Raw genomic sequence first — 12,874 nt, forward strand, 5'->3', positions numbered from 1 at the left:
AAGCCTGCAGTCTGCAGCCAAGGTATTTTAATGACTTAACATGGAACCCAGAAGCAATGTCCTTAACTGGTTTGTTTGGTTCATAGTCCCTTTGAGAAGCCGATGAAGTTCTCTCTCTCCCCAGCGTTTCCACATAACATCTCATCTACGGTGTCAAAGACATTCATTCACAGGCCCCCTGAAATCTAGCATAAACTTCGCAGTTACTCTAGGCTAAATAACAGAAAAGTAATATTCTCACCATACTGGATATCAGTGAAAACATCTAGAAATGAATAACTATAAAGCTGCCTTAAAGAAAGTTTTCGTGAATTTTTTATCAATATACTAGAATTGTCATTGATTACATACTTATGTATCAGCATAATCTTCAAAAATATTCCACTGAAAAGTGAGTTAGCAATGAAGAAGACAGAGGTTCCCTAGGAAAAGACCTTTTCAGTTGTGCTTACCGATATAGGTGTATCTTGTGTCAATACTTTCATAACGGTTGTGATTAAGGAAAGTTGTGAACTGGATTTGTGGTCAGGGGAGCTTAAACACAGACGGACTGAAAAAAATAAATTACTGGTTTGATCAGCTTACAGTTTAAGGTACAAATTTTAGGTACTTTACAATTGTATATCACTGAATTAAAAATCAATTTCTATGAATGCTATTTTTAGGGGAAAATAAAGAATATTTTTATTAACATTTTTTTCTTCCTCTGGTGTAAACAACTTGATGGTTGGCTCCCCCTGCTGGGGTGGATGAGAAATGCAGTGGTAAAGACAATTAGTAACTGGTTTCAAACTGAGATAGAATGGGACTTCAGGAAGTTGACAGAAACACAGAAATACGTATGAGTTTATTTTGATGCAAAAATTATAACCATGTGTGTTTTTTTTCATAATGCACATTTTTCATTAACTTTTTGAAGATTCCTTGTGCTTGTGAGCATAAGATTAAGTTCTTGATTGGATACATTTGTGTCTCAAATTGCTACACAGGCTTTCAAAATGACACCTATCATGTACACATATTGTGTAGAAAAACATAATAGTTGATGTATAAAAATATAATAGACGGTGGGACCAGCAGTTAGCATAATGGCTATGTCACTGGACTCCCATGTATTCGACCGTGATTTGAGTCTCAGACCTGGTGGCTTAAACTCACGCCGGGCGCATGTGCGTGAGTGCCCAAGATCCCAAGAGGAGAATGGAAGAGAAGGGATTGCGGTGTGGCCATCCCCACTGGGGGGTGATCTCTCATTTTCTGTCTGTCTCTGTCTTTCTGACGAGCGCACGTGCCCTATAGCAAAAACCTCTCAAAAAAACATATAAGTTCTCTAAATGATTTCCCTTCTCAGAGTTTTCTTAGATGTTATCTCCCTTCCTCAGAAATAATCACCAATTTGGTACATTCTGACAGATATTTTTCCTATGTCGTCTATTAAATATTTGTATATTGTGTCTGTGGGCCTACATATATACATATACACATGTACACAATTGAAATAATACTATATGTGTGGTTTATTGGTTTGCTTTTTTCCCTTAATATTAGGTCATTGGAAAAGTCATGATGCATTTTTTGCATACAGGGCCAGCAGGTAGAGTGGTGGTTGAGGCACTGGACTCCCACATGGTTGACCACGGTTTGCATCCTGGACCTGGTGGCTTGCTTTTTCAGTTTCCCTTTATTTCTCTGTGGTAAATAATAATAATAATAAATAATAAGTAAAATAAATACTTTTTTTAAAAAAAGAAAAACACACCTGAGGACCTTTTTTGACGACCCAATATTTTTATTATCTTGAGTAGATATTGCTCTACTTCCTATTTCTTCACTGCTACGTATCCTAACCCTCATGATCCTCTCTTTTAGGAAAATACTCAACAACATGAAGAAATAAACAAGGGTAATAAAAGCATGTCCCAATTTTTAAGAGAAAAGCTAAATAATGAAATAACTGCAAACAAAATACAGTCAAAGGATAGCAACCAGGTCCAAGAAACTGGTGATGATGATGATGATGATGATGCAGACGAAGAAGATGAAGATGAAGATGAGGAAGATGAAGATGATGAAGGAGAAGATGATGGTGAAAATGATGGAGACACTGAAAAAGAAGAGGAAAATGAAGCAAAGGAGCAAATCAGGAATTGCAAGAGCACCTGTCAACAGATAACTAATAAAGCACTTGAAGAAGAGAGAGACAGACCAGAGGCACAAGAAGCAAGTGTGAAAAAAATATCAAAATTAGACCCTAAGAAGTTAGCTCTAGATACCAGTTTTCTGAAGGTTAGTGCAAGGCCTTCAGGAAACCAGACAGACCTGGACGGGAGCTTGCGGCGAGTTAGACAGAATGACCCCGACATGAAGGAGCTCAACTTGAACAACATTGAAAACATCCCCAAAGAGATGTTACTGGACTTTGTCAACGCCATGAAGAAAAACAAGCACATCAAAACTTTCAGTTTAGCCAACGTGGGTGCGGATGAGAACGTAGCGTTCGCCTTGGCTAACATGTTGCGTGAAAATAGGAGCATTACCACTCTCAACATCGAGTCCAATTTCATCACAGGCAAAGGAATTGTGGCCATCATGAGGTGTCTCCAGTTCAACGAGACACTGACTGAACTTCGGTTTCACAACCAGAGGCACATGCTAGGCCACCATGCTGAAATGGAAATCTCCAGGCTTCTAAAGGCAAACAACACTCTACTGAAGATGGGCTACCATTTTGAGCTTCCGGGTCCCAGAATGGTGGTAACTAATCTGCTCACCAGGAATCAGGATAAGCAAAGGCAGAAAAGACAAGAAGAACAAAAACAACAGCAACTCAAAGAGCAGAGGAAGTTGATCGCCATGTTGGAGAATGGGTTGGGGCTGCCTCCTGGAATGTGGGAGATGCTGGGAGGACCAATGCCGGATTCCAGAATGCAGGAGTTCCTCCAGCCTTCTCCTCCTCGACCTCCCAACTCCCAAGCAGTCCCCTTCAGTCGACGAAACGAGATGATGAAAAAGCCATCGCAGCCTCCCCAGTACAAGACAGACCCTGACTCTTTCCGGGTGGTGAAACTGAAGAGAATCCAGCGCAAATCTCGGATGCCGGAAGCCAGAGAACCGCCTGAGAAAACCAACCTCAAAGATGTGATCAAAACACTCAAACCGGTGCCGAGAAATAGGCCGCCCCCGTTGGTGGAAATCACTCCCAGAGATCAGCTCTTGAATGACATTCGTCACAGCAATGTCGCCTATCTTAAACCTGTAAGTAGAAGGAGGGAGAAGTGGTGAATAAGCACCACCATAAATGCATCCCAGCTCTCTCCCCTGTTTCCTTTAACACAAGGACATTCTCATAGTTGCGACTAACTGGGGGGAGCCCAGGAGCACTAACAGTAGATCTTAATGACTGATGATCCTCGAAGACATGCCGTGACTTTTATACTGATAATATAATATTCACAGCTAACATTTATTGAGCCGCTTTCTACTTAACTGTAGGACAGAGTCATCATACAAATAAACTCATAAATCATCTTAATAACCCTATAAGATAGATACGGTTATTCTCCTCAAAAAATAGGAGACTAGGCTTAGAGTGATTTATAACAGGTCTCAGAGATACAGATAAGAAGTGGCGGTGCTGATATGAAGTTTTACTTCACCCCACTATTTTGAACCCTCCAAGTACCGTAACTACACAGAGGTGACAATCAGAGCTCTCCAGGAACCTGCTGTGAGAAATAGAAATGAGGCTAGTAGAGAAGAGGGCAGTTGTTTGTAGATAGCTGACTGCTTCCAAAATGCTATAAAATCCTTAGTTCTTTTTTAGCAAATGAAGAGAGACTTCCTACAATTGCATTTACACATTTCCCTTGTAAGGCAGACAGGCAGGCATATGACAAGTTTCAGGCTAGCATCCCCATATTAACAAATTTTTTAAATATTTTGTTATTTCAGTTCCAATGCAAAGGGAATTTTTTAAAAAGTCTGTGGAAAGTGAAATTAAAGTGCAAGTTTATTTTGGTGCAGATAGTTTTTGAAATCCATACATAGTTTTTTTTGTAATATAAGTTTTCCACACACTTTTTGAAGAGCCTTATTTATTGTGTTTCACTCCTACTGAAAAGTGGAAAAAAGAACAAAGTAAAAACCCTGTATTCCTTGCAGCTTGGCTTGTGAACATTTACATGGGTTAGTCATTATTATGATGGCATTTGTGGGCGTTGAAAGAGATGTGTCCAATGAGCATGGGGATTGATAACTAAACGTATTATTGTAAAATCTTGTGTGTAATTTAGCCAAGAGATTACGTTGACCAAACGGTCAATATATTACCATAGATACTCACAGGTTTTCAAGACATGTTAAACAAATTTCCATGAAAGTAGTTCCTTTTTCTGCTCCAAAGACTTCATATTCAAAAATAAGGTAATTGTTACTTATCCACATCTATGCGTGAGAAGGGGCTTATTAGTGGAAAAATAAAATTAAATTATGAGTCTATTTTGGTAAAAGTGTTTGAAATTCATGTAATGCATTCCCATAGACTTTTCAAAGATCCTACACAGGTATGTCTCTTATTCTCCTCTCCTAGTAATGCAGAATTACCAACCTACCAAAGCTTTCATCTGAGATTTTGAGGGACTCTGATCTTCCTGGAGCTGAGGCCAAGATGAGAACCCTAGCGGTGACATGAGGTCAGGCAGGGGATCTTTATCTGACCTTGGCCACAGCATCAAGACATTCTGCACCCTCTCTTCCACAGGCAGCCAGACCTCCCCTGGGAGTGAATCGGGTGTTTGAGAGAAATCAGCACTATCACTTCTTCTGTAAACATTCATTGGCAATGAATATCTAAGTTGCCTGGGTAGTCTGAAAACAACAGCTCAAAAAGAATGACAAGTCATTGAAGATCTATATTCAAGATGGCATGTGAATTTAGAGTAAAAGAGAGAAAGAAGTTCAAACGCTCATCTGAACTAATTTGCTGAGGGAATGTTCTCTTGAGCAAGACACTTCCCAAGTGTGTTCCATTCTATCCATAGATGCAACAAATATCTATGTCAGGTACTGCGAGAAGTTGGGAGAATAAAACTGGTACAGTCTCACTCTCATGGAGACGACAGTGTAGGTTTTATGATTTTCGGCATCAAGATATTCTGCCTTTTACTCAGTTGAGTATACTTCAGCTTTGAGTCGAGATCCTAGAGCCAAAGATATTAAAATAAACTCAGGATGATAATTGTAAGAATGTAATTTCCTACTAAACACTGCATTTTTCATATTTTAATCCATTCTAAAATGTCATCAGTCTTAAGTATTTCTTTTAGAGGTTTTTGCTATAGGGTGCATGCGCTCTCCAGACAGACAGAGAGAGACAGAGAGACAGAAAGCAAGAAACCACCCCCCAGGGGGGATGACCATGCTATAATCCCTTCTCCTCCATTCTCCTCTCGGGATCTTGGGCACGCCCGCACCCGTGTCCAGCGTAAGTTTAAGCCACTGAGTCCGGAACTCAAACCATGGTCGACTACGTGGGAGTCCAGCAACATAGCCATTACGCTAACTGCTGGTCCTCAGTCTTATGTATGTTTTGATTTTATTTTTAATAAACTAAGAAAGAAAAACATGCTGCAAAGTAAACTCTAACAAGCTTTTTGAATGACAGTCTTGCCTCTCAGCTTGTGCTTTGAAATGGCTCCCATCTATCCCGAGGAACTGGCAATTTCTCCTGCCTTCAGTTGCCTGGCTTGGCATGCGACACACGTCTTTTTGCATGTATCTCACAGAATGTCACACAATGTCATCTATTTGGTCTCTGTAAAGTGCTCTGCAAGAACAGTGCGAAAACGCGTAGTGATCCTGAGGAAAGTACTTCACGCGTATCAATTTGCTTCCTGCTGCTTTGTTTCTGCGCCTTTCAGCAAACGCAGTACATTTCTGCCTTGAAGCCGCATCGTAGTGTAATCTTCTAGAAGACATTTAAAATTTTTTATGTTTCTATTTTAAAATCACTTTAGGGAACCAGCAGTTAGCGTAATGGCTATGTTGCTGGACTCCCACGTAGTCGACCGCGGTTCGTGTCCCAGACCCGGTGACTTTAAACTTAACGCCAGGCACGTGTGCATGCGTGCCCAAGATCCCGAGAGGAGAATGGAGGAGAAGGGATTGTGGCGTGACCATCCCCCCTGGGGGGTGATTTCTCGCTTTCTGTCTCTATGTCTCTCTCTGTCTGTCTGGCGAGCGCATGCGCCCTATAGCGAAAACCTCTCCAAAAAAAAAAAAAATCACTTTAGACTTCTAGAAGCACAAAAGTAATATAAACAAGTCTCACATCTCCATCACATTTTACATCATTTGCTGTATCATTCTTTAATGTATATGCATTTTTTAAAGAAGTATTTACTTATTTATTATCATTATTTTTCAATTTGACCAAAGAGAGACACACATAAAGAGAGAGCAAAAGTGAGAAAGCAAGCCTTCAAGTCCAGGACTCAAACTGTGGTCGGCCATGTGGGAGTCCAGCTCCTTTAACCACCACGCCACCTGCTGGCCTCAATGTATATGTATTTTAAAATTTGCTAGAGGGGTGTGCCCTCTTGGAGTAAGACAGATACACAAAGAGGGAAAGTGAGAAAGCACCCCCCATGGGGAATGGCTGGGATCCCTTCTCCATCTCTCCTTCCTTTCGGGATTTTGGACACGCATGCATACATGCACATGTGCCCAGCATATTTCTCAAGCTGCTGGGTCTGGCACTCAAACTCTGAAGTCAGTCATGTGGGAACCAGCAGCCTTAACCACCAGACCACGGGCTGCCCTGTTTAACATGTTTTACATGGTAATCCGTCTGCATGTGTGTGATGCCAACATGGCTAATCACTCTGTAGAGGTAATAAAACGTGAATAACTATAAGGTGTTTATACACGAGCTTCCAGTCAGCTATCACAAAACATCGCCAATTTTAAGATGCATTCTGATTTCAGAACTGCCAAACAGCACACAATGTGCATCTTCCACTCATAGAAATACTGTAACTACCATGAGGGGTGATATCACAAAATTCCACCATGAAGGGACATTTTTAGCCAATCAAGTGAAACACGACAGGCTCACTTGATAGGGATGAAATGAGAAGTTTTTTAATTTGGGCAAAGATGTCCACCAACCCCTAGATTTTCAAGAATGAGAATAAATTTTAAAATCTTGTGATTTTATTATTGGTATTTCTAACTAGAATATTGTCCAAAAACATATGAATGATTTGTACTTAACAAAAGTTATCTCTTTTGCTTTTTTTAAATTTTGTGAGAGGGTGCGTGTTCTCACTGAAAGAGAGAGTGAGATGAAAAGCAAGAAAGGAACCCCCATGGGGAATGGTCACACCACAGTCCTTTCTCCTCCATTTCTCCCTCCTTTGGAGATTTTAGACATGCCCGCATATGCTGCTGGCGTGTTTCTCAGCTGCTGGGTCTAGGACTCAGCACATAGTCTGCCATGTGGGATCCAGCCACCTTAAGCACTGTGCCACAAACTGGCCCTGGAAAACTTTAATAATACTATTTTCCTCTCAGAGACTTGGAAATAATCTTTTTATATTTTCAGAACACATCCCAATAATCAGTTTGTATTTTAAGAGTTTTGATGTTCATTTTTATGCTTATTCTCTCCCCACCCATGTTTCCAGCCTAGGATTCCTGAAATGAAGTTGCTGAAAATGAATATAGAAAAATTTTTATACTTGCTTAGCTCAAATGCTACCTCCTCCAAGAACTACTCACTCAATTCAATTTTAAAGAAATTTACTTTGGGGACCAGCAGGTGGCATGGTGGTTCAGGTGCTGGACTCCAACATGGTGGACTGTGGTTTGAGTCCCCGACCTGGTGACTTGCTTTCTCTCTTTCTCTCTCTCTCGTTCAGGGGCCCCATAGCAAATGTAAAAAAATGATAATAAATAAAATATTTTTTTTAAAAAAAAGAAAGACATTTACTCTGAACAAATAGACCAAGCTGGATCAGCAGACCTGCTGTATTGGCTTAGGTATTTTTGTTTAAGCTCTTAAATGTCACATCGTAATTCCAGATATCTGGTACCACTTGATACACTGGATCTGGCCATGGCAGGCTTGCAGCTGCCTAGCACAAGTCAATGTTTCTGTGTTTTGACTTCTCCTTGAAACCAGAAAGGGAGGCCCCTCCAGTTTCCTCTCTTGCCCTCTTGCCTTATCCTTGGCGTGCTTTGCTTATTTGTTAGGTTTCCCGAAAAGACATAATGTGTTTTTCTATGAAAAAAGGCATTGTGACTTTTTAAACGACCCAGTGTATTACTTACTTGGCTCCTGTAGAGTTTTTTAGTTTGCCCTTGCCTTTAGTTATGTTTTGTAAGTCTTTGTCATGACTAAGGAACTGAATGTATTAGATAATGACTAATCTGTTTCCCTGTGAGTTACTAACTAAGTGAATATGGTACCAGCAGCATCAAGCAAAGACATCAGGTTTTTACACACTTTTCCTGCCCTGAAAAATGTATGGTTTTGTTTCATCTTCAGTAGTTTTGTGGTCCACTCACTGCCTACCATCGAGATGAGTACTTGTACTTTTCACTGAGATAAAATACCATTGCCGGGGCCAGCAGGTGACGTGGTGATTAAGGGTGCTGGATTCCCACATGGCTGATCATGGTTCAAGTCCTACATCTGACAGCTTGCTTTCTTGCTTTCTCTTGTTCTTTCCCTCTCTGGTCAAATTAAAATAAGTAAATAAATAAATGAAGTTAAATAATTAAGAAAAAATACCATTGATGGTAACTGTTCAATTCCCTGAGACCAGCTGCCAACTGCATTTACCTCAGATTCAGCTTCTGTGCCAGTCACACAAACGGATAAAATTATAAACCTGTTTTCTTAAGAGTATTCATTTTCTTTTTCCATGAGAGAAAGAGACAAAGACAAAGAAGTGTCAGTTGCTGGGATGGTAATTGGGGTGACTGGATCCCACATGGCCGACTGTGTGGTTTGAGTCCTGGACCCACTGGCTTGAAAAGCAGGCCAGGCACATGTCCACACACGCCCAAAAATTCTCAAAGGAGGGAGAAATACTGTGTGATTGCAGCATGACTATCCCTCATGGGGGAAGTGTTTTCTTTCTCTCTCTCTCTCTCTCTCTCTCTGTCTCCAGTGAGTACACCCATCCTCTGGCAAATTAGAAAAGAAAAAAAGAGAGAGAGAGAGAAACAGAGACAAAGCCCATTACAGCATTTTATGCCATGATCCATCCCAAGTCTCACACAGCCCCGATCACAGCTACTTGTACTCTATGTAAAATGTTTTCCTTCCTCATTCACCCTTGTAAGGGTCCTGTTGTTGTCGTCATCTGATAGCTGACAAAACTGACGCTAACACAACACGTCAGGTAAATGATGATGCCGGGCTTTGAACCCTGCCTCGTGTTTCTATATCATGCCTCACCAGGTGCTCAAAGTCCTTAGAACAGCCCTAGCATAAGTAAATGCCCAAATGAATGCTTGTGGTGGTAGTCGTTTTTATCAGGATTTGGGGGGCTCTCCTGCCAGAATTTCTAATCCATTCTGTAACCCACGCATACACCCAGGGGACAAAGACAGAGAGAAAGGGAAAGTGAGAAATCACTCCCCAGGGGAGATGGCTTCACCGCAGTCCTTTCTCTCTTGGGATTCTGGGCACACATGCTCACACACCCAGCATGTTTTTCAGATCACCAGGTCTGAAAAGCAAACTTCAGTGTCAGCCATGTGGGATCCAGCTCCTTGCCACCACACCACCTGCTGGCCCGCCATTCTGTTTATTTTGAGGCTTGTAAAGTGTGTAACTTTTGCTGTAAGCTCTTGAATGTCCAGGATTAATTTTTCTCCCTTTCTTCAAATACTTGAATCACAGGTACAACTGCCAAAAGAGCTGGCATAAGTGATGGCAGAATCGTCTGGAAGAACAAGAAATGGAAACGGTGACTCCTGGATTAGAGTTGGGGACTGTTTCCGAAGCGGCACTTGTGGATTCGGATGGCAGAACAGGGAACCACACCAACGACTGACGGGGGTATTTGTAAAAGGAGAATGCTTGGGCCGTGGCAAAGTAGGGACTGAAGAGGAAGGGGACGCTATTGATATGGAGAGGGACATCTACTTCCTACCAATCTGAGTGACTTAGGTGAAATTCAAAGTCAAGCTTTCATGAGCAGAAATTTAAAAAAAAAATAATTTGGGGCAAACATTTGTTTTATGATCGCTTTCTTCTGGTAAGTAACAATAAATATGACAGAAGTGTTCATTATTTCCATTTTTCTCCTTCCATTTCCTCTCCTGTAATTCATCACTATACATTTTTAAAAAGAATTATTTAATTTTATTATTATTTTAAATCTGCTATGGGGCACATGCACTCAGCAGAGAGAGACAGAGACAGAGAAAGAAAATGAGAAAGCAAGCCACCAGATCTGGGACTCAAACCACCGTCAGCCGTGTAGGAGTCCAACACCTTTACCACCATGCCACCAGCTGGCCCCAACACAATACATTTTTTAAAATTTTCTTTTATTGCCAGAGAGGATACGTGCTAGCAAGAGAGACAGAAAGAAAGAGAGAGAGAGAGAGAGAGAAAATACACCCTAATGGGGCAGTCACGTCACAATCCCTTTTCCATTTCTCCATCCATCAGGATGAAGACCCAGCATGGTTTTCAAGCATTTGGGGCTGGGATTCCAACCACAGTTGGCCATGTGGCTTCCTTAGCCAGTAGGCGACAAGGCAGCCCTATCACATAGTATCTTAAAGGGAATAAACCATGTTTCACCCGATGGAAATGTGAAAGGTGAGTTGAGCTTCTGGCCCTTCTGATGCTTTGAAAGGGAAGGATTGTTAATTAGCTCTTTTCTGGAGACTTGGGATATTTCCAATTTCCAACTTGGTTTTCTCCACCTCCCATGGTGTTTAGGGTAGTCTTCTGTGAGGAACAGATCGCTTAAGCCACTGGACATGGAGGAAACCAAGTGTCAGAAAAAATAGTGGGAAAAGTAAAAACAAGCATGTATGAGAAAACTTCAAAAAGTTACTGGAAAAACAAAGTACAAGTTGATTTTTGTGTGGAAAGTTTTCTTTTTTACTATAAAGAATTATTTAATTTTTCATTCATTTATTTTAATTTGACCAGAGAGAGAGACACACATACAGAGAGGGAAAGTCAGAAAGCAAGCCACCAGCTCTGGGACTTGAACAGTGATCAGCCTTTTGGAAGTGTCCAGCACCTTAAACACCATGGCACTTGCTGGCCCCATTGTGAAAAGTCTTTAAAAATACATCCACAGTTTTTTTGTTGTGTGCTTTTTAGTTATTTATTTATTTTTACCAGAGGGCTCATGCACTCAGAGAAAGAGAGAAAACCCCCCTAATGGACCTACCATCCCTTCTCCTCCACTTCTCCATCCTGTCAGGACTTTGGGCATGCACACTGATGTTGTGTGTGTGTGTGTGTGTTTTCAAGCCACCAGGGCCAGCACTTGAACCGCAGTCAGCCCCCTGGGGTCTGACTCCCTGAACCACTAAATCATTGAGCCAGCCTATTACATGCATTTTCTATTATCAAAAGCCCCTCAGACATAAAACTAATTAGCAGTGAGTTTACATGTAGGGACAATGGGGAACAGCTTAATGCCTTTGTGGGATTTTTTTTTTTTTTTTTTGGAGAGGTTTTTGCTATAGGGCCATGCGCTTGCCAGAAAGACAGAGAGCAAGAAATCACCCCATCAGGAGGGATGGCCATGCCGCAATCCCTTCTCCTCCATTCTCCTCTCGGGATCTTGGGCATGCACGCACATGAGCCCAGCATGAGTTTAAGCCACCGGGTCCGGGACTCAGAGTGCGGTCGACTACGTGGGAGTCCAGTGAGTAGCCATTATGCCAAGTGCTAGTTCCCGAGAAAAACATTTTTTTTTTTTGATAAATGTAGGTATTGACAGGCTTTTGGGTTGTGTATGTGTGTGCGTTAACTAGTCTACGAGTCTGATTTGATCTTGCCGCTCTCCTCAAAAATCGTCTAAAGGAGACTTGCTTACAGGATTACTTTCAAACTCATTATCCTATCTTTCAAGGCCCTTGGTTGCCTGGCCCCAGTTTACTAATCCACTCTTATCTCCCACAAATCCTTCGTATGGTAGCCCCCACTTATCCATGACGTCCAAGTCTGTGGTTTCAGTTACCCATGGTCAACTGAAGTCTGAAAATATTAAATAGAAAGTTCCAGAAACAAGTAGTTCATAAGTTTTACATTACACACTATTCTGAGCCATGGGATAGAATCTTGCATCATCCTACCTGTCCGCCCTGGATCACAGGGGTGAACACAGTACAATAAGATAGTTTGAGTGAGAGAGATTGTAATATTTTATTATACTACATTGTTAAAATGTTTCTATTTTTAATTAGTTTTTGTTAATCCATCATTGTGCCTGATTTATAAATTAAGGTATTTTTATAGATATGTATAGAATAGAAAAAAATCAGTATATATAGGGTTCAGTACTGTCTGCAGCTTTAGCCATCCCCAGGGGGTCTTAGGACATAACCACTATGGGTAAGGGGGCACCACTGTACTATTTTTCTTAAGTGTAAACTTTTTTTTAAAAAAATTATTTTTAATTTATTATTTTTTAATTTGATAAGAGAGAGAGCGAAAGTGAGAAACCAAGCTGCCAGATCCAGAACTCGAACTGCGATCAACCATGGGGAAGTCCTACATCCCAACCACCATGCTACCTGCTGGCTCCAAGTGTAAACACTCAAAGAAATTTTTTTTTTTTTTTGGAGAGGTTTTCGCTATAGGGCGCGTGCGCTCGCCAGACAGACA

The 12,874-nt window shown here is 41.1% G+C and overlaps 1 protein-coding gene across 1 annotated transcript in view; it reads left to right on the top strand.

Moving 5' to 3' along the window:
- The window catches only part of LMOD3 (leiomodin 3), a 15,261-nt gene extending 5,025 nt beyond the window's left edge, over positions 1 to 10,236 (top strand). Inside the window, exons 3-4 of the mRNA XM_006160393.1 lie at positions 1,870 to 3,255; positions 9,914 to 10,236. Coding sequence (XP_006160455.1) covers positions 1,870 to 3,255; positions 9,914 to 9,940 — 1,413 coding nt within the window. The 3' untranslated portion in view covers positions 9,941 to 10,236. The remainder of the gene's footprint in view (positions 1 to 1,869; positions 3,256 to 9,913) is intronic.
- The last annotated feature ends 2,638 nt before the right edge of the window (positions 10,237 to 12,874 follow it).

This window comes from Tupaia chinensis, unplaced genomic scaffold (assembly GCF_000334495.1).
Source record: "Tupaia chinensis unplaced genomic scaffold, TupChi_1.0 Scaffold000682_1, whole genome shotgun sequence".
NCBI lineage: Eukaryota > Metazoa > Chordata > Mammalia > Scandentia > Tupaiidae > Tupaia > Tupaia belangeri.